The sequence below is a fragment of the Tachyglossus aculeatus genome, chromosome 21 (assembly GCF_015852505.1).
Source record: "Tachyglossus aculeatus isolate mTacAcu1 chromosome 21, mTacAcu1.pri, whole genome shotgun sequence".
Lineage (NCBI taxonomy): Eukaryota > Metazoa > Chordata > Mammalia > Monotremata > Tachyglossidae > Tachyglossus > Tachyglossus aculeatus.
The window spans coordinates 30,119,207-30,141,382 of record NC_052086.1 but is presented as its reverse complement, the minus strand read 5'-3'; the positions used below and the strand labels follow the sequence as shown (position 1 = coordinate 30,141,382).

Sequence of the window (22,176 nt, the reverse complement as noted above, 5' to 3'; positions counted from 1 at the left end):
ATTTGAACCCGTGACCTCTGATTCCAAAGCCCGGGCTCTTCCCACTGAGCCACGCTGCTTAGTAGAGTGCTCTGAACGCAGTAAACCATAAATACAATGGATTGATTGAAGCAGCAGAATTTAATTATTTACTGCGTGGGAGAAAGGTGGGGTGAGTTCCTTAGTGCTTAGGTGGTGAGGACTCAAGTGCAGAGGTGTTGCCAAATGGGGAGGGATTCTTTTTTCATTTTTTTAATCGTTCTCATTATTATACAGTTCTGTTGCATAGCTACATTGCTGTTATTAACAGGACGGGATAGCAGCTGCCTGGGAGAAGAAAAAAAGAGGGTTGCTTTTTAGTTAGAGGAGGGAGCGTCTCAAGGGGTAGCCATGGAAAGAGTATGACCCCCTCCCCATCCCCCCTGCTTTACCTCCTTCCCCTCCCCACAGCACCGATATATATGTATATATGTTTGTACATATTTATTACTCTATTTATTTATGTATTTTACTTGTACATATCTATTCTATTTATTTTATTTTGTTAATATGTTTTGTTTTGTTCTCTGTCTCCCCCTTCTAGACTGTGACTGTGAGCCCACTGTTGGGTAGGGACCGTCTCTAGATGTTGCCACCTTGTACTTCCCAAGAGCTTGGTCCGGTGCTCTGCACACAATAAGCGCTCAATAAATACGACTGAATGAATGAATCTAAAGTACGACTTTGAGCAAGTCACTTAACTTCTCTGTGCCTCAGCTTCCTCCTCTATAAAATGGGGATTAAATCCTAATCCCGCCTAGCTGGACTGTGAGTCCCATATGGGGCGGGGATTGTGTTCAATAATAATAATAATAATGTTGGTATTTGTTAAGCGCTTACTATGTGCAAAGCACTGTTCTAAGCGCTGGAAGTCCCAGTGCTTAGCACAGTGCTTGGCACATAGAAAGCGCTTAACAAATACCATAATTCTCAAGACTGGGGAGGTGAGGGAATTTATAATGTAATATCTTCAAGCCGGAGTGAATACACCAGAAACTGTCTTCGTAAACAGTATCATTCTGTAACAGTTGCTAATTCAGTTGAGGTTTAGCTGATAGGGTCTTCAGGGGCAGGAACTGTGTCTTGTGAATTGATTGTATAATCCCAACTGTCTAGTGCAGCGTTTTGCGTCAATACTGATGACCGAAATATTTCAGAGACCCGTGCCAACAAATAATCCCACGCAGATTGAAGAACAAAACAAACAACGTTTGCATTTTACAGCGTCTCTTTTCTAAAGAGGGAAAGGGACACTCTATGAGTGTGGCTCAATGGACAGAGCCCGGGCTTTGGTGTCAGAGGTCCCGGGTTCAAATCCCACCTCCGCCGATTGTCAGCTGTGTGACTTTGGGCAAGTCACTTCACTTCTCTGGGCCTCAGTTCCCTCATCTGTCAAATGGGGGTTAAGACTGTGAGCCCCACGTGGGACAACCTGATCACCTTGTATCCTCCCCAGCGCTTGGAACAGTGCTGTGCACATAGTAAGCGTTTAATAAATGCCATTATTATTATTATTTATTGAGTGCTTACTGTGTGCGGAGCACTGTACTAAGCGCTTGGGAAGTACAAGTCGGCAACATATAGAGACTGTCCCTACCCAACAACGGGCTCGCAGTTTAGAAGGGGAAGACAAAAAACAAGGAACTCTCTCTAAGTCCTGGGAAGGTTGGTAACCTGGAGATTGTGACCAAGCAGAGCAGAAAGAATGACCCAATATAAAGATGCCCTAACTAGGAATCGGAAGATTCACATTCTAAGTCCCCGCTCTGCCACTGGCCTGCTATGGCTAAGATTTTTGGGATTCTTTCATCTCATCATTCCTTATGGTAATCCCTCAGACGCCCTTGGGTTTTCATGCATCTTTTCAGCAGAGTTTCTTATTCCTATACCTTTAAATCCCACAAGGTTTTGTTTGTTTATTTCATGGAATTATAAAGAGCAAATTGGCAGTGGTCTTAGCTCCAAAGGCATGACTTCCTGAGCCACCCGAATCCGTGGCAGCTTTTCCCCCTGCACTGATTTTGCTATGGGAGCTCTGGGAAGAGAATCAGCTTAGCCCAGAACAACCTAATGCGAACTGCCGACAATCTGAATTAAAACAACCAATGTCGCGAAAATCCCAGGCCTGCCAGATTCTATCTCCATCAGCCCTCACAGTTACTTGAGCTTCCATTTTCTTTCTGCTAGTTAAATGCAAGGTGGACACAGGATTTTCTCGTGAAATTTCCCAAATGATTAGAAATTCTGAGAGACTTAATTTCCCCTGCTCTCCACCCCGCCCCCCAATTCAGACTCCCAGAAATGATTTAGGGCTCTGTCCTTCAAAGAGCTGTTTCTTTAAATCCGATGGAGTGCATCAATAAATCCCCTCTGATTCCATGACAAGGCCCTCCAATTACTATCAACAGATGAAGATGGATTGAAGCCTTCTTATCTGCAAAGCTGCTGCCCTAATTTGATGCTTGAAAAGTTGAAATGACAATTTGTCCACGCTCATTAATTACCCCTGGTGAACAAACAGTGCCCACTTTATCGGCTCTTTCCGTTTCCTACTTTCTTTTGCCCCTTTCCTTCTCGGTCACCATCTGGCTGCTTAGAAACCAGTAACCACGACTTCAGTTTGCTGTCGCTGCTTTGGGAGGAGCAAATAATTCATAGAGCAGTGAGTGGGATGGGCTGTGAATTAGAGAGGATACAGTCTGTCACTCCTAATGACAGGATGATCAAATTCAAAACGAATGGAGAATTTGCTTTCTGCAGAGTCACGCTGTAACGCAAGTGTGTGAAGCGGCAAACGGGAGAGGAACTTCGCGTTCTCGTTTTCCTTCTCATCCTTCACTAACCTTCGCTTTCCCAGGTTCCGTAATTAAACCCCCTCACTTCAGCCCTCTGATCAGCACACATCTTTTAAAAACCTGGCTCTTCTCTCTGTACTTTCCAAACCTCTGATTGGCCCAAAGTTTCTCCCCGATGAGCTTTTCCAATGCCAAACGACATACCCTGCTCTCTGCCACATACTTGCTTTGTGACTCCGGCAAGAGCCTGGATCTCAGCTTCCCAATCTGTAAAATGGGGACGAGATGCCTCTCTTAGATTGTGAATCCTATGCGGGACAAGGACTAAGTCCGATCTGATTACCTTGCATCTACCCCAGCCCTTAGCACAATGCTTTGGCATTTCAGAACTGCTTCATACCAATATTGCTATTATTATTATTTGTCTTTCATTCCTTCATCTCCCTTTATTTGCTGTTGTGAAACCAACGATAAATGCGTGTCTCGCACTATCCCCCACCCGACAGCTCTTCAGACTGGTTACTGTTTCCACTGCAACAATGGTGGAACGGAGACAGGGAAAACCTGGATGACTTGTCCATGATCACTCAAAATTGGCAGCTGCAGCGGCAGAATGGACCCAATACCCCTGACACTCAGTTTGTTATTCTGAATTCCTCCAGGCATTTCTCATCATTAAATATAAATCATCTCTGCCACCCGTTAAAAAAAAAAAGCAAAACATAGCACACCCCCCTTTCCCCGCCAAGAATGATGGAGTGAGGTATTGGCAGTGGAACCAAGATAAATGGCTTCTCTGGAAGTTCTGCACTTTGGATTTCTCAACCTAGAAATGAATTATGTCCCGGCGCAGGATGTAAAAGTGAGCAGATTGCATAATTAAGCGGTAAATGGAAGAATTGGGGGCCTCCCTGGGTTCTTGGTGGAGTTTCCTCACCTTTCGCTACCTGTCTAATCAGTCCCCTGTGCCCCAGCTGAAGCACCTAGGGTGGACTGGATACTGGCTTCTTCGATCAGGCCTGCAGGCCATCGCTCTTTCTCCCCCACGAGAGTCACGTGTGTGAATCTCAACCTGGCCGGGGCCGGGAATGAGGCTGGATTTGTGAATTTAGTCTTTCCCGTCTTCGCCCCCCGCTCCACAGCTGTCAAGATGAACGATTCTCCATAGGAAGTGCCGAAGGAGGAGGGCATAAATGGGTTAATTACCCAAGACTGCGATCATTACGGCTCGGAGTAGATTAAACAGATGGGCCAGGCTGTCCTGCTTCCAGCTTGGAAGTCCCCCTGCCACTCACCGCGAAGTTATAAAAACAATCTAAATGGGTCTGCGTTCCAGAAAATTAGGTAGAGATAATCACGAAAATGAGCCATAAAAACCGACTTGAGCTCTTTTCTATTTGTGTGGAATGAGACAAAACAAATCTGGTGCTAATGGGGACTGAAAGGCAGTCTGCTTCCCGAGCTCCGCAGTCTGCGGAGCGAAGCCGAGCTGGCCTGGGGAACTGTGGCTGTCTTCTCCATTAGGGGCCGCGGACTGATTCTTCAAGACTTTGCAAGCTAACAGCCAAACCTCAGTGCCCGGGAGCATCTTTCCAAGGCTTTTCCACCAGTTCTAAATTGGTAGCCTCCGAATGAAGTCGGCACCGCTATAATGAGCCGGCTAGCGGGTTCACGTGGCGGGATATGCCCAGCCCCAGAGATGGGAGAGGAAAACCAGTTGTGCAGACTGGCTGTCCAGGCTCCCGAAATCTGCTGGATTCCCTTCGTTTCCCGTCGGTTGTGAGGGTTGAGCCCCAGGTGGCCCGTAGGAAGCAAAGCAAAGATTAGGTGAGTGTCTCCCTGCCTGCTGTCTTTCCTCCTGGGAGTCAGGAGATCCGGGCTCTTGTCCTGGTTCCGCCTCTTCCCCGGATGGGAATTCAGGTCCCCTGGCTCCCAGGCCTGTGGCTGGGTGTGTGAGAGGAGGTGGTAATAATAATAATAATAATAATGATAGCATTTGTTAAGTGCTGGGGAGGTTACAACAATAATGATAATGGCATTTATTAAGCGCTTACTATGTGCAAAGCACTGTTCTAAGCGCTGGGGAGGTTACAAGGTGATCAGGTTGTCCCACGGGGGGCTCACAGTCTTCATCCCCATTTTACAGATGAGGGAACAGAGGCCCAGAGAAGTGATGTGCTCAAAGTCACCCAGCTGATAAGTGGCAGAGCCGGGATTTGAACCCATGACTCCAAAGCCCGGGCTCTTTCCACTGAGCCATGCTCAGTCCAATCCCAACAGGAGGCTGCTGAGGGGAAGAGGAACACTAGATGTTTGTGTTAGACCCAGGCTGCCTTCCAGGGTAACTTATTAAGCAGTGTGGCTCAGTGGAAAGAGCCCGGGCTTTGGAGTCAGAGGTCATGGGTTCAAATCCCGGCTCCGCCACTTGTCAGCTGTGTGACTTTGGGCAAGTCACTTAACTTCTCTGGGCCTCAGTTACCTCATCTGTAAAATGGGGATTAATACTGTGAGCCCCACGTGGGACAACCTGATCACCTTGTAACCTCCCCAGCGCTTAGAACAGTGCTTTGCACATAGTAAGCGCTTAATAAATGCCATTATTATTATTATTATTATTATAATCAAGTCACAGCCCTGATTAGAGAAGCAGTGTGGCTCAGTGGAAAGAGCACGGATTTTGGAGTCAGAGGTCACGAGTTCAAACCCCGGCTCCGCCAATTGTCAGCTGTGTGACTTTGGGCAAGTCACTTAACTTCTCTGGGCCTCAGTTCCCTCACCTGTAAAATGGGGATTAAAACTGTGAGTCCCCCGCGGGACAACCTGATCACCTTGTAACCACCCCAGCGCTTAGAACAGTGCTTTACACATAGTAAGAGCTTAATAAATGCCATTATTATTATTATTATCTACCCTTCTGAGTCGAGTCAGAATCTGCTGGGGAGAAAACAGCCCCAGGAGCAGGAGCATCAAGGGGATTGATTTCCCGGTTACCTTGTGCAGCAACATTACCTGTTTGGGAGAATGCAGCAGCTCCAGGGCCGTGGCTGTGGCCAGGATAACCTTATGATTCTTGGAGCTGGACTGAAGGATGACAGAGAGTCCAGTGACCAGCTGAACACCCAGGTCTGTGACCGTCACCTTGTCATCCCGCACCGTCACCGTCTTCTCGGCCAGGATGGTGTCTGAAAGCGGCGACAGAACCTTCAGGAAAAACAAACGCATTTCAGAACGGGAGTCAACAACCAGCAGCATCTTTCCGCTTCTTCCTCTCCTTTTGCGCTCTCGAAAGTCCTGCTTTCTCTCAGAAATATGGACCAGGCACACCCTGATCTGCATTGTAAAGAGTGGACGTGCAGGCCGGAAACAATACTCCCCACTCTTCTATAACATGAGGGATTCATCTGGAAAAGATTCCCACTACATACGTCCCCCTGCTCTTGATGATGATGACGGCGACGATGGCATTTGTTGGGTGCTTACTATGTGCGAAGCACTGCTCTAAGCGCTGGGGGGGGGGGGATGCAAGGTGATCAGGTTGTCCCCCGTGGGCCTCCCAGTCCTCGTCCCCATTTTCCAGATGAGGCAACCAAGGCCCAGAGAAATCAAGTGACTTACCCAAGGTCACCCAGCCGAGACGCAGTGGAGCTGGAATTCGAACCCGGGAGCTCCGGCTCCCAAGCCCAGGCTCTCTCTTCCTCCCTTCAAGGCCCTACTGAGAGCTCACCTCCTCCAGGAGGCCTTCCCAGACTGAGCCCCTTCCTTCCTCTCCCCATCGTCCCCCTCTCCATCCCCCGCATCTTACCTCCTTCCCTTCCCCACAGCACCTGTATATATGTATATATGTTTGTACATATTTATTACTCTATTTATTTTACTTGTACATATCTATTCTATTTATTTTATTTTGTTAGTATGTTTGGTTTTGTTCTCTGTCTCCCCCTTTTAGACTGTGAGCCCACTGTTGGGTAGGTACTGTCTCTATATGTTGCCAACTTGTACTTCCCAACCGCTTAGTACAGTGCTCTGCACACAGTAAGAGCTCAATAAATATGACTGATTGATTGATTGCCTTTTGAGCCAACTGAGAACCTAACTCACCTGACAGGAACCCACACATACACATGAGCGTGTGCACAAACACATACAAACACACATAGAGACATCCACGAATAATAATAATAATGGCATTTATTAAGCGCTTACTGCGTGCAAAGCGCTGTTCTAAGCGCACGAAGGCACACACACCCTATCCTTCAGTACCATTACTCCTCTACTTCTCATCTTCTTCCTCCTCCCCTTTTCCAAATTGTAAACATTCCCTTCCTGAAACTCTACTAAAAACTCTCCTGCTCCGTAGAGCCATTCCAGACCGATTTCTAGACTGTGAGCCCACTGTGGGTAAGGATTGTCTCTATTTGTTGCTGAATTGTACTTTTCAAGCACTTAATAATAATAATAATAAGAAGAAGAATGATGGCAGTTATTAGGTGCTTACTATGTACAAAGCACTGTTCAAAGCGCTGGGGAGGTTAACAAGGTGATCAGGTTGTCCCACGGGAGGCTCACAGTCTTCATCCCCATTTTACAGATGAGGTAACTGAGGCCCAGAGAAGTGAAGTGACTTGCCCAAAGTCACACAGCTGATAAGTGGTGGAGCTGGGATTTGAACCCATGACCTCTGACTCCAAAGCAAAGGCTCTTTCCACTGAGCCACGCTGCTTCTCCATGAGCATGTGCACAAACGCACACAAAAACACATAGAGACATCCACGAATAATAATAATAATAATGGCATTTATTAAGCACTTACTGTGTGTAAAGTGCTGTTCTAAGCACACAAGGGCATGCACACCCTATCCTTCAGTACCATTACTCCTATACTTCAATCAATCAATTGTATTTATTGAGCGCTTACTTTGTGCAGAGCACTGTACTAAGCGCTTGGGAAGTACAAGTTGGCAACATATAGAGACAGTCCCTACCCAACAGTGGGCTCACAGTCATCTTCTTCCTCCTCCCCTTTTCCAAATTGTAAACATTCCCTTCCTGAAACTCTACTAAAAACTCTCCTGCTCCGTAGAGCCATTCCAGACCGATTTCTAGACTGTGAGCCCACTGTGGGCAGGGATTGTCTCTATTTGTTGCTGAATTGTACTTTTCAAGCACTTAGTACAGTGCCCTGCACAAAGTAAGCACTCAATAAATGCGATTGAATGATTGCGCTTGACTCTGGTCACATAATAATAATAATAATGGCATTTATTAAGCGCTTACTATGTGCAAAGCACTGTTCTAAGCGCTGGGGAGGTTACAAGGTGATCAAGTTGTCCCCCGGGGGGCTCGCAGTCTTAATCTCCACTTTACAGATGAGGTAACTGAGGCCCAGAGAAGTTAAGTGACTTGCCCAAAGTCACACAGCTGACTTGTGGCGGAGCCGGGATTTGAACCCATGACCTCTGACTCCAAAGCCCGGGCTCTTTCCGCCGAGCCACGCTGCTCTGCACACAGTAAGCGCTCAATAAATGTGACTGAATGATTACGCTTGACTCTGGTCACATCAAACGCCCCAGGAACTTTCAAAACAAAAACTACAGTTTTGTGTTTCAACCATTTAGTCATTGGAGTGTTATTTCTGATTTTATTTTTCTTTCAAGAATAGTGCAGCATGACTCAGTGGATAGAGCAAGGACCCGGGTTCTAATCCCGCTCCTCCACTTGCCTGTGGTGTGAACTTGGGAAAGTCACTTAACTTCTCTGTGCCTCTGTTCCCTCATCTGTAAAATGGGGATTAAGACTGTGAGCCCCCCCATGGGACTGGGACTGTGTCCAACTTAATTAGTTTGTATCTACCCCAGCATTTAGGACAGTGCTTGACACACGGTAAGCGCTTAACAAATACCATCGTCATTATTATTACCGCAGGTACTAGTGGGAGAATGTGGAGATTATTTTTCCCATTAGACTGTATACTCCTTCAGGACAGGGATTTTAACTTCTAACTCTATTGTACCCTCCCAAACACTTAGAAAATGCAACAATATGGACACAGAAGGCACACAGGAAATAGTATTTGATTGATTCAATATTTTCCTGGAACTTAATTACCTTTTTGTTATTTATCTTTCCATTCATGCATTCGGTGGTACCTAGATACGTGCAGGTCACAATTGTCTGAGTATTATATCCCTCTTCAATTTTGGTGACTGGCCTAGACTGTGAACCCACTGTTGGGTAGGAACTGTCTCTATATGTTGTCAACTTGTACTTCCCAAGCACTTAGTACAGTGCTCTGCACACAGTAAGCGCTCAATAAATACGATTGAATGAATGAATGAATAGGATTATTCAGTGAGACGTGCAGGCTGCACGTGAGAATTCAAAGCCTCAAGTTCATTCATTCATTCATTCATTCATTCATTCAATCGTAATCCCGGCTCCGCCAACTGTCAGCTGTGTGACTTTGGGCAAGTCACTTAACTTCTCTGTGCCTCAGTTACCTCATCTGTCAAATGGGGATGAAGACTGTGAGCTCCCCGTGGGACAACCTGATCACCTTCTATCCTCCCCAGTGTTTAGAACAGTGCTTTGCACATAGTAAGTGCTTAATAAATGCTATTATTATTATTATTATTTATTGAGCACTTACTGTGTGCAGAGCACTGTACTAAGCGCTTGCGAAGTACAAGTCGGCAACATATAGAGACGGTCCCTACCCAGCAATGGCTGGTTAAGTAATAGCAATTAAATGGTAATCTTAAACAAATTGATCGTTAGCTGTCTTTCTTGGGCTGGGCTTCCTGGTTTACTGTGATGTCACTCAGTGGCATTTACTGAGTACTTTCTGTGCGCAGAGAATCCTACTAAACACTTTCCACAGAGAGCTCACATTCTAGAGGGGGAATATAATAATAATGATAGCATTTATTAAGCGCTTACTATGTGCAAAACACTGTTCTAAGCGCTAGGGAGGTTACAAGGTGATCAGGTTGTCCCACGGGGGGCTCACAGTCTTCATCCCCATTTGACAGATGAGGTAACTGAGGCCCAGAGAAGTGAAGTGACTTGCCCAAAGTCACACAGCTGACAAGCGGTGGAACCGGGATTTGAACCCGTGACCTCTGACTCCAAAGCCCGGGCTCTTTCCACTGAGCCACGCTGCTTCTCTAATAATAATAATAATAATAATAATAATAATAATGGCATTTATTAAGTGCTTACTATGTGCAAATAGTAATAATTAGGGTATTTGTTAAGCGCTTACTATGTGCAAAGCACTGTTCTAAGTGCTAGGGTGGTTACAAGGTGATCAGGTTGTCCCACTGGGGGCTCACAGTCTTCATCCCCATTTGACAGATGAGGCAACTGAGGCCCAGAGAAGCGAAGTGACTTGCCCAAAGTCACACAGCTGACAAGTGGTGGAACCGGGATTTGAACCCGTGACCTCTGACTCCAAAGCCCGGGCTCTTTCCACCGAGCCACGCTGCTTCTCTGCGAAATTATAGAAACCCGTGACCTCTGACTCCAAAGCCCGGGCTCTTTCCACCGAGCCACGCTGCTTCTCTGCGAAATTATAGAAACAGTCTTCTAGACTGTGAGCCCACTGTTGGGTAGGGGCCGTCTCTGTATGTTGCCAACTTGTACTTCCCAAGAGCTTAGTCCAGTGCTCTGCACACAGTAAACGCTCAATAAATACGATTGAATGAATGAATGAATGAATGAAGTCACTTAATTTCTCCATGCTTCAGTTCCCTCATCTGTAAAATGGGGATTAAGACTGTGAGCCCCCCGCGGGACAACCTGATCACCTTGTAACCTCCCCAGCGCTTAGAACGGTGCTTTGCACATGGTAAGCGCTTAATAAATGCCATCATTATTATTATTGTAGAAATCAGGGACAGGGAGATGGGATTTGGAGTCTCACCTGTACTGTCGTCATACCAACTTCCTTTCCGATCAAAATCTTCCCGTCCTGCAGTTTGGCTACATGAGGCTCCTCCAGTTTCATGAAGTCCGTTACCAGGTCGCTGATGTCAAAGTGCCAGTTGGAGCTGAGCAAATATGAGGGCTGCCCCCAGGGATTGGGGCCTTCGGCTACAAATTGGGTCAGCACCCTCACGGTGGCATGCTGGAACTGGAGGGCACAGCCCCTGCCCCTCCTCTCATCCTCGTCGTCGTCGTCACTGTCTCGTGTGGGTCTGAAAGGGAAGGAAGAGCAAGTTCCGGAGAGGTCCCCAACGTAATACAGTGCAAACCCAACTTTGGTCTCGGTGGGTCGCGGACCTAGTCTGGAGCAAGAAACCAAAACCTTTGCCTACCTCAGAGAAGGCTGCGGCAGTTGGCAGCTGGAAAGATGGCCCTCCCCGTCTGAGAAAATTGAGTTTAGAACCTGAGACCTTAAACACCCCGTAGTCGATCGGTAAAGTCGCACTTTCTACTTCATCATCATCATCAATCGTATTTATTGAGCGCTTACTGTGTGCAGAGCACCGGACTGAGCGCTTGGGAAGCACAAGTTGGCAACATATAGAGACAGTCCCTACCCAACGGTGGGCTCACAGTCTAAAAGGGGGAGACAAAACCAAACATACTAACAAAATAAAATAGAATAGATATGTACAAGTAAAATAAATAGAGTAATAAATATGTACAAACATATATACATATATACAGAACTTTCACCCGGATCGCTCATGGATTAAAACGCCGAGGGAGGGCATCGGGGGGCGAACGCTTTTCAGGGTCAAGCTGCAGAAGAAGTAAACCGACCTCTTATTGGAAACAATGGGCACCCTCCAGCCTTTGATTTGGCTCAGCTCCACGTCGGAGATTTCAATCTGAAGCGGCAGGCGGGGCACCCACACTGTCATCTGCAGAGGGGCGCTGAGATATTGGTAGGTGAAGTTCACTACCGCATCAACCTGGCCTTTCATTTCTTTGCCATTGACGAAAACATAGTCACATCTGTCAGACACCTGAGGAAAACAAGAGGGAAATAAGACAGTGGGGAAGGAGGCAATCTTATTATTTTTCCTTCAAACACGGGAAGTTGCTCAAGGGACCGTGCTGGGAATCAACCAGGAAGAACTTGTATCCCAAACATCCGACACCCAACAGCTAATCCCAGTGTACCTCTGTACGTGTTAATGAGTGCCGGTGGACATCTAAGTTGCCTGCGTGGAACTTCTTCCACTCTCGAGGGAAACACGATTTGGCTGGATTTGTTCTTAGACTGCATCCTATTTAGAAAGCAACTAGCTAGCCTTCCGTTTGTCCTGTTCTGAGTTTCGGTCTTTCTGAGGGATTGGTAACCACGACTGCCGCTTCTTGACCTTGCTGAGACTGGGGCTGAGCATGAAGAGGCTGGAAATTCATCAGGCAGTCGGTCGATGAGTGTGTTGAGCACCTTCGGTGTGCAGAGCAATATACTGAGCACTTGGGAGAGTACAACAGAGTTGAAAGACACCAGCCCTCCCTAAGGCATCTTACAACTTTGGGCTGAATGTAGAGTCTAAGTAATTTACAGATAGGAAAAGTGGATATGTCCAAGACTGAACTTCTTATCTTCCCTCCCAAACCCTGCCCTCTCCCTGACTTTCCCATCATTGTTGACGGCACTACCGTCCTTCCCGTCTCACAAGCCCGCAAACTTGGTGTCATCCTCGACTCCGCTCTCTCGTTCACCCCTCACATCCAATCCATCACCAAAAACTGCCAGTCTCACCTCCGCAACATTGCCAAGATCCGCTCTTTCCTCCCCATCCAAACCGCTACCCAGCTGGTTCAATCTCTCATTTTATTCTGACTGGAATACTGCATCAGCCTCCTCTCTGATCTCCCATCCTCCTGTCTCTCCCCACTTCAATCTGTACTTCACGCTGCTGCCCGGATCATCTTTGTGTAGAAACGCTCTGGGCATGTTGCTCCCCTCCTCAAAAATCTCCAGTGGCTACCAATTAACCTACGCAGCAGGCAAAAACTCCTCACTCTCGGCTTCAAGGCTTTCCATCACCTCACCCTCTCCTACCCCACCTCCCTTCTTTCCTTCTCCAGCCCAGCCCGCACCCTCCGTTCCTCTGCTGCTAATCTCCTCACTGGGCCTCGTTCTCACCTGTTCCACCGTCAACCGCCGGCCCATGTCCTCCCCCTGGCCTGGAATGCCCTCCCTCTGCCCCTCCGCCAAGCTAGCTCTCTTCCTCCCTTCAAAGCCCTACTGAGAACTCACCTCCTCCAGGAGGCCTTCCTAGACTGAGCCCCCTCCTTCCTCTCCCCTTCCCCATCCCCCACCCCACCTCCTTTCCCTCCCCACAGCATCTGTGTATATGTTTGTACAGATTTATTACTCTATTTTACTTGTACATATTTACATATTCTATTTATTTTATTTTGTTAATATGTTTTGTTTTGTTGTCTGTCTCCCCCTTCTAGACTGTGAGCCCGCTGTTGGGTGGGGACCGTCTCTATATGTTGCCAACTTGTACTTCCCAAGTGCTTAGTATAGTGCTCTGCACACAGTAAGCACTCAATAAATACAATTGAATGAATGAATAAATGAATATGCAGTTGAATAAGTACTTAACAAGCAGGGTAAGTCGATATGTGCAGAAATGCTACCGGTGAATGCTTTTAAGTGCATAGGTTCCAACCCTTTCTGAAAGGGTCTTCTCCATTTGAGCCATATTCATTCATTCATTCATTCATTCATTCAATTGTACTTATTGAGTTCTTGTAGCATACAAAGCACTTTACTAAGTGCTTGGAAGAGTATAATATAACAACAAATAGATACATTCCTGCCCACAGCGACCTCACAGTCCAGAGGGGGAGACAGACATTAATATAAATAACTAAATAGATAAATAAATACATAAATTACAGATGTATAATAATAATATTATAATAATGGTACGTATTAAGTGCTTACTATGTGCACTAAGCGCTGGGGAGGTTACAAGTTTACCAGGTTGTCCCACGGGGAACTCACAGTCTTCAGCCCCATTTTACAGATGAGGGAACTGAGGGCCAGAGAAGTGAAGTGACTTGCCCAAAGTCACACAGCAGACAAGTGGTGGAGCCGGGATTTGAACCCATGACCTTTGAGTCCAAAGCCCGGGCTCTTTCCACTGAGCCACGCTGCTTCTCTGCTTATGTATACAGATATATACATATGTGCTGTGGGGATGGGAGGGAAGGTGAATGAATGAAGGAGCAAGTAAGAATGGCACAGAAGGGATGGGGAGAAGAGGAGAGGAGGGCTTAATCAGGGAATGCTGCTCGGAGGAGATGTTCCTAGCCTTAGGATAGGAGTCAGAGCTGGTATGGATGAGTGCATTTCATGGGAAATCTATCAGTTGGATTCATTGAGCACTTACTGTGTACAGAGCAGTGTGCTATGCGCTTGGGGGAGTCCAGTAGAGTTGGTAGATCCAATCCCTGCCTTCAACGCGCTTACAGTCTAATGGGGCCGATTGGGGTGAAGCTCCGGAGTGAGACTCTTGCGAGGGAAATGGAATCATCATCTCACCAACAAATAATAATAATAATAATAATAATAATGGCATTTATTAAGCACTTACTATGTACAAAGCACTGTTCTAAGCGCTGGGGAGGTTACAAGGTGATCAGGTTGTCCCACGGGGGGCTCACAGTCTTCATCCCCATTTTACAGATGAGGTAACTGAGGCCCAGAGAAGTGAAGTGACTTGACCAAAGTCACACAGCCGACAAGTGGCGGGGCTGGAATTTGACTCCAAAGCCCGTGAATGAATGAATAGGAATCAGTAACTAAAGTGAACATATCATTTCTCCCCATCATCATCATCACCATCAATCATACTTATTGAGCGCTTACTGTGTGCAGAGCACTGTACTAAGCACTTGGGAAGTACAAGTTGGCAACATATAGAGACAGTCCCTACCCAACAGTGGGCTCACAGTCTAAAAGTCATCTCCACAAAACTGGCACGTTTTATCTGCAATGGCAATTTTTCCAGATATGGAAACCAAAGGATTAGGCATTCAGAGACCTACATTTTCCTAATTTTATATCTTCCCGTGTGTCTGTACTATTTAATGATGTCCCCGGTGCACAACACAACTTCTTAGAGTGCCGTTGCAGGTGAAATGTGGCCCGGGGAATCGTGGCGGTGTGCACTCTTTCCATTGAGCCACGCTGCTCAAATGATAAGTCTCACAGTGTTTACGTTTTGATGAAAGATGTAAACTGGTTTTAGACACTGCAATAGATCTGTCGTTAACATGTAAATACTGTTCTGAAGTCTAAGCAGGCATTAATTAACATAATAGTCATGTAAGAGTTCTACCAGTAATCACTTCTTTAATCAATGTTGTAATTTACAGGCCATTGACTTTCCTCATTTATTACCTCTCTGAGTACTGGTGGGAGGGAATTAAACCACTCCAGAATATATAAATAATTAAGAGAAACGCAGAGAGTATGAAGTGGCCGTATGCGATAAAGTCATTGTCAGATCTAATCCTAAAGGTGTCATGAACGTCGAGGGAAATCTTGTGGCTCGTTAATCATGCATTAAGTGGCTAGGAATGGGAGCCATCGCATTACTAAATGAGCTGACGTTCCTTCAGAAATGAAAAGAAAACTCCTCTGAAATAATAAGCTGCCATGATTTCTCTCCCAGGGATCTATTTCACCTTTCATTCTGGATGGGTTTTGTATTCTCCATGCTCTACCCTCCTGCAGCTAATGACTCATTTATTCATTCAATCAATCATATCATTCAATTGTATTTATTGAGCGCTTACTGTGTGCACAGCACTGTACTAAGCGCTTGGGAAAGCACAATACGACAACATGCAGTGACATTCCCTGCCCCCAACAAGTGCTCAATCAATACAATTGAATGACCGGATGAACAAGCCTACATTCAACTATCACTCCCGTTCTTGAATTGTCATTCATTCATTCATTCAGTCATATTTATTGAGCGCTTACTGTGTGCAGAGCACTGTACTATGCGCTTGGGAAGTACAAGTTGGCAACATATAGAATTATGTGAATTAAATCAACGTAACAAATGGTACTGGTTTCTGAGGCCATTCATTCCACTGCCCCTTCAAACATAGGTAAAACAGGTCTAGGTGGGATGAACTCTTTCTACAGAATAGCAGAGGCTCAATTTAGATTCATTCATTCATTCAATCGTATTTATTGAGCGCTTACCGTGTGCAGAGCACTGTACTAAGCGCTTGGGAAGTACAAGTTGGCAACATATAGAGACGGTCCCTACCCAACAGCGGGCTCACAGTCTAGAAGAGTCTTTGCTGTAGTGGGTTCATCATAATCCTTTAGACACAGAAACCCTGATTTTAGATATCCCAGAAAGCGGCCAAAAGATGCTCTCTAACAGCCTCCTTGGAAATAGACACTTGCTCATTTCACCTGTGTTCAGAAATCCACGTGTTTAGCAAAGAACGCCGTTTTCACTGATGGTGAGCCCATTGTTGGGTAGGGATTGTCTCTATTTGTTGCTGAATTGTACTTTCCAGGCACTTGGTACAGCGCTCTGCACACAGTAAGCGCTCAGGAAATACGATTGAACGAATGAATGATTTGGATGATTCCTGGGGGAATGCTGGACTGATTGTATCTGTGAGAGGTTGGTAAATTTTTGTGTTGATTTGAAAGGCTGCCAGGATAGAGGAGGTAGTGAGACAACCCGAAGGAGCTTGGAAATTGGCTCCAGGAAATGCAGGCAGGGATGCAGATAATTCCACAGGCTTCCTGGGTGCTGGTTACCAATATTCAAGAAGCCAAATTCTTCGACTGTGATGGGAGGATTCCGCTTAGCAAAGCAACAACAACAACAAAATGGACAAATTCTTAGCTACATGAAATCCATGAGCAGAATTCCAGTTTCAGCTGCTCGCTAAACTTTTCCAACAGGTGTTACAATCTCCTAGAATTTTGAGAATAAATGACTGGTGAAAGAGTTATATATCCTTTCAAAACAGCCTGCCACTTGTTCATGAAACTTTAATGTAGGTTAGAACATAGGGCTGTTCCTAATCCCAGGCAGCCTGCCTTTATCATTCTGGAAGCACCATTTGTCTTCAAATCATGATGAAGAATTTGTAATGGCTGTGAGACGTGGTTATTATTCTTTATGATCAGCAGCACAACAGCTGTAACAAGAACACAAAGGCCTTAACAAATGCCATTATTATTATTATTATTATTATTATTATCCATTACCTGGGAATGTATTTGGACTACTCCTCGGTCAAATAATCATCTTTCTTGGAGCTGTGCCGGTTCCTTTTGGATCGGTTTTAAGTGGAGGAAGGCACAGGATAATGAAGATTTGTTTGGTTGACACAGTGAAAATTTGTACCCTGATTTTTTAAGCACTAGTATTTTTGAGTGCTTCCTCTGTACTGAGCATTATTCCAAGTTCTTGGGAGAGTACGATAGAGGTAGAAAAGCAATCAATCAATCAATCAATCGTATTTATTGAGCGCTTACTGTGTGCAGAGCACTGTACTAAGCGCTTGGGGAGTACAAGTTGGCAACATATAGAGACATTCCCTACCCAACAGTGGGCTCACAGTCTAAGAGGGGGAGACAGAGAACAAAACCAAACATACTAACAAAATAAAATAAATAGAATAGATATGTATAAGTAAAATGAATAAATAAATAAATAGAGTAATAAAAAGCAGTGTTGCCTAGTGGATTGAACACTGGGCTTGGTGTCAGGAGGACCTAGGTTCTAATCCAAGCTCTGCCACGTGTCTGCTGTGTTATCTTGGGCAAGTCACTTAACTTCTCTGTGCCTCAGTTTTACCTCATCTGTAAAATGAGGATTAAGACCGAGCCCCATGTGGGATTATGTTGCCAATTTGTACTTCCCAAGTGCTTAGTACAGTGCTCTGCACACAGTAAGCGCTCAATAATAATAATAATAATAATGATGGCATTTGTTAAGCGCTTACTATGTGCACAGCACTGTTCTAAGCGCCGGGGGGATACAAGGTGATCAAGTTGTCCCACGTGGGGCTCACAGTCTTCATCCCCATTTTACAGATGAGGGAACTGAGGCTCAGAGAAGTGAAGTGACTTGCCCAAGGTCACACAGCAGACACGTGGCGGAGCCGGGACTTGAACCCATGACCTCTGACTTCAAAGCCCGTGCTCTTTCCACTGAGCCACGCTGCTTCTCAATAAATACGATTGAATGAATGAATGAATATGGAATCTGATTAGTGCTTAGCACAGTCCCTGGCACATAATAAGTGCTTAAGAAATGCACAAATACTGTTTTTAAAACATTAGTAGATACAATCCCTGCCCTCAAGCTCATCATACAGCCATAAGGTATGTGGACAGAGCTGGGGATTGGATAGGCCAGAAATGCTATCGGTTAATCGGGCTCTATCAGGGTTCACCAGGATTGCCCTGGGATGAAATTATCAGTGCATGGCTCCAGAATTGCAACCCCATCTGGGAATGCTTCCTGAAAGGCTTAATTTGGTCGCACTCAGATTATTAGAATGTTCCACAATGAAAAAATCCTTGCCCAAACCTTACCGGGCACTATGCACATTCAGTCACTGTTTTCTGAGTACAATTGATGGGCACAGGGCATGAAGGAAAACTGCTGAGGGAAATGCCTTAAATCAATTGCAGAGATAATGGGTGAGTTCCTATTGCAAAGTCAGTGTCTGGGAAAATGGAGGGATGGAAAGCTTAAACCCAGGAAGGGAATGATTGCGACCAGGGGACAAACACCTGGGACTCACACCCCTGTCCTTCCATCAATCTCACCCCACCAACCTCCAGCCCTGGATCACCTCCACAGTGCGCTTTCTCCATTCATTCATTCATTAATTCATTCATATTTATTGAGCGCTTACTGTGTGCAGAGCACTGTACTAAGTGCTTGGGAAGTACAAGTAGGCAACATATAGAGATGGTCCCTACCCAACAATGGGCTCACAGTCTAGAAAGGGGAGGTTCCTTTCATTGCTCATACAGAAGGAGCGCTGTTGGTGGAAATCCAGACATGTGGATCCACATATATCACATCTTCCCCAGCACTTCATTCATTCATTCATTCAATCGTTTTTATTGAGCACTTACTGTGCGCAGAGCACTGTACTAAGCACTTGGGAAGTCTAAGTCGGCAACATATAGAGATGGTCCCTACCCAACACCGGGCTCACAGTCTAGAAGGGGGAGACAGACAACAAAAAACATATTAACAAAATAAAATAAATAGAATAAATATGTACAAGTAAAATAAATAAATAGAGTAATAAATCTGTACAAACATATATACATATATACAGGTGTTGTGGGGAGGGGAAGAAGGTACAGGGGAATGGGGAGGGGGAGCTCAGTCTGGGAAGGCCTCCTGGAGGAGGTGAGCTCTCAGTAGGGCTTTGAAGGGATTTTAATTATTTTAATTCTGTGCTTTTAATTCTGTGCTTGGCGTAGAATAAGGACTTAACAAATACCACAATTATTACTGACTCATTGATTCTCAGACCCACTGTCTGCACCAACTACTCCAGACATTTAACTCTCTCACAGGCCCACAGCGTGCTCCCAATCTATCACCCCTCTCTCGTCCTCTTCTTCACACCCTTTCTCCTGCCTGGAAAGCCCTCTTCCTTCTTACTCTGTCCATTTTCAAAGCCTTTCTAAAATCCTTACTCCTTCGGGAGGCCTTTCCTGAATAACCTCTCAAATGCCCCACCTATATTTATCCCCAACTTCAACTCCAGCTCTTAAATGTCACCTAAGCATTTGACCCCTCTCCTCTCCGCCCACTGTAGCACTTACAGACATACCTTTTTGTACTCTACTGATTCCATCTACCTGCAATTTAATTTAGAGTCAGTCTTCCCTGCTAGATTGTAAACTCACTGAAGACAGGGGATGATGTCTACTCTCCAGAATGTTAAGTCATCAAATCCTGTTGGTTCTCCTCATTGCTGGTTAGGGATTGTCTCTATCTGTTGCTGAATTATACTTTCCAAGCACTTAGTACAGTGTTCTGCACACAGTAAGCACTCCATAAATACAAACGAATGAATAAATGAATAAAATCCTTCCTTCCCTCTCCATTCAAACTGCTACGATGCTTATCCAAGGACTTATCATATCCCACCATCATAACCCACCTTTACTACTGCATTAACCTCACTTGCTGATCTCCCTGCATCCTGTCTCTCCCTTCTCCAGTCCTTACTTCATTCATTCATTCAATCGAGCGCTTACTGTACGCAGAGCACTGTACTAAGCGCTTGGGAAGTACAAGTCGGCAACACATAGAGACGGTCCCTACCCAACAATGGGCTCACATTCACACTCTGCTGCTTGGATCATATTTTTTTTTTTGAAAAATCACACAGTCCTTATCTCTCTACTCCTTAAGAAACTCCAGTGGCTGCCCATCCACCTCCTCATCAATGACGTAGGTTCTAATCCTGACTCTGCCACTTGTCTGCTGTGTGACCATGGACAAGTCACTTCACTTCTCTGTGCCTCAGCTGTAAAATGGGGATTAAAAGTGCGAGCCCCACGTGGGACAACCTGATTACCCTGTATCTATCCCAGCGCTTAGAACAGTGCTTGGCATACAGTAAGCGCTTGGCAAATACTGTAATTATTAATTATTATTATTCTTACCACTAGTTTAAGGAACTTGTTCAGCTGATCCCCTCCTACTTCATCTCACTGATTTTCTACTATAATCCAGACTACACACTTTGTTCCTTTAATGCCAATTTACTCACTGTGCCTCAGTTTCCTCTATCTTACAGCCAACCCCTTGCCCGATGTCCTTTCTCCGGTCTGGAACTCCCACTCTAGTCACATATAACAGAATACTCCTTTTCCCACCTTCAAAGCCATGATAAAACCACACCTCCTCCAAGTGGCTTTCCTTGACTGAGCCCTCATTTCCCCCACTCCCTTTTCCTTCAACATTCCTCATGGACTTCTTAGCGCTTAGTACAGTGCTCTGCACACAGTAAGCGCTCAATAAATACGATTGACGATAACGATTTGTACCCTTTAAGCACTTGATCATCACCTCACTCTCAGCCCCTCGGCACTTAAGTACATATCCATAATTTATTTTAATGCCTTCCTCCCCCTCTACACCGTGAGCTGTCTGTGGGAAGGGAATGAATCTACCGACTTTACTGTATTGCACTCTCCCATAAGCTTAGTACAGTGCTCCTCACACAATAAGCTCGTAATAAATACTATTGATTGATTGTTCTGCACAGAATAAATTCTCAATAAATACTATTGATTGATTGAGTGGGTCAGATTTAATTCTGGTACTAGATGCTCATCAGATTTTTGCCATCTGACTCAAGTCCTGTTTCCTAACTCAGAGGTTCCTTCTGATTCAAGGATAGTACAGCTTTTTGGATGAATTCATTCTTTTTCAAATTGTCTTGATAATGCTCTGCACACAGAAGCCAGGGGTTATTAACGGACTTTTCCCCATGCTGTCCTTATTTCTCTGAAGCGCTCTCACAGAACAGCTGGTCAGAAAAACAGGGTCAGGCAGATATCCATCAGAAAATGAGGTCAGTCCTCCTAAATTCAAGCTACCACACCAGAAACCAGATGTCCAGAATCCTTATCTGGGCTATAGTCCCTTGTATCTCGTGGCCTAGATTAGAAGCGTTTCATTAATCCAAAATTCATCTATTTGTGGTTATCAGGCTCACGTGGCTTTAAAGACAATTGTATCCCACTAACTAAATCCAGGCAGTGTTTTCATATTTAAGTAAAACGTGACTCATGAATGCATCACATTATGCTTCAGTAAGAGCATTTTATTGGGATTTAATGTTCTTGATAAGTGAAAATAGTTTGTCAAGAGCAACCTGCTCTCCACCAACCTGCCTCTAGTTTTTATTTTAGACTGTGAGCCCACTGTTGGGTAGGGACTGTCTCTATATGTTGCCAACTTGTACTTCCCAAGCGCTTAGTACAGTGCTCTGCACAAAGTAAGCGCTCAATAAATATGATTGATTGATTGATTGATTTTCTCCCATCACCCTTTTTAAAGGACAATGTTGGGTTTCAAATATCCCGAGCTTGAAAATCCCAGTTCTAAACCCGTATATATCCTTAACCAAGGCAGCGAGTTAGTATTTTCATTAGTATTCAAGTTCATGGTGTCAGCTGTGAAAAATTGCTTCTGTTCTGGAACTAACACAACCCCTGTAGTACAGATATATCTATCTTTAGTTCTCTATTATTGCTCCTAATCTCTTATTGCTACTTAATCTCTCTCCTCCAATATACAGTTGGCTCCTTGAGGACAGGGTTCATATTTTCTAACTCTTTTGCACTCTT

The 22,176-nt window shown here is 45.2% G+C and overlaps 1 protein-coding gene across 2 annotated transcripts in view; it reads right to left on the bottom strand.

Annotated features, from left to right (window-relative positions):
• Nucleotides 1-22,176, bottom strand: part of TMEM132C (transmembrane protein 132C) — a 206,642-nt gene that overhangs the window by 8,149 nt on the left and 176,317 nt on the right. For both annotated transcript variants that reach the window (XM_038763698.1, XM_038763699.1), the window contains 3 exons: nucleotides 11,580-11,785; nucleotides 10,735-11,008; nucleotides 5,823-6,014 (listed from right to left, as the gene is read on the bottom strand). In XM_038763698.1, coding sequence (XP_038619626.1) covers nucleotides 5,823-6,014; nucleotides 10,735-11,008; nucleotides 11,580-11,785 — 672 coding nt within the window. The remainder of the gene's footprint in view (nucleotides 1-5,822; nucleotides 6,015-10,734; nucleotides 11,009-11,579; nucleotides 11,786-22,176) is intronic.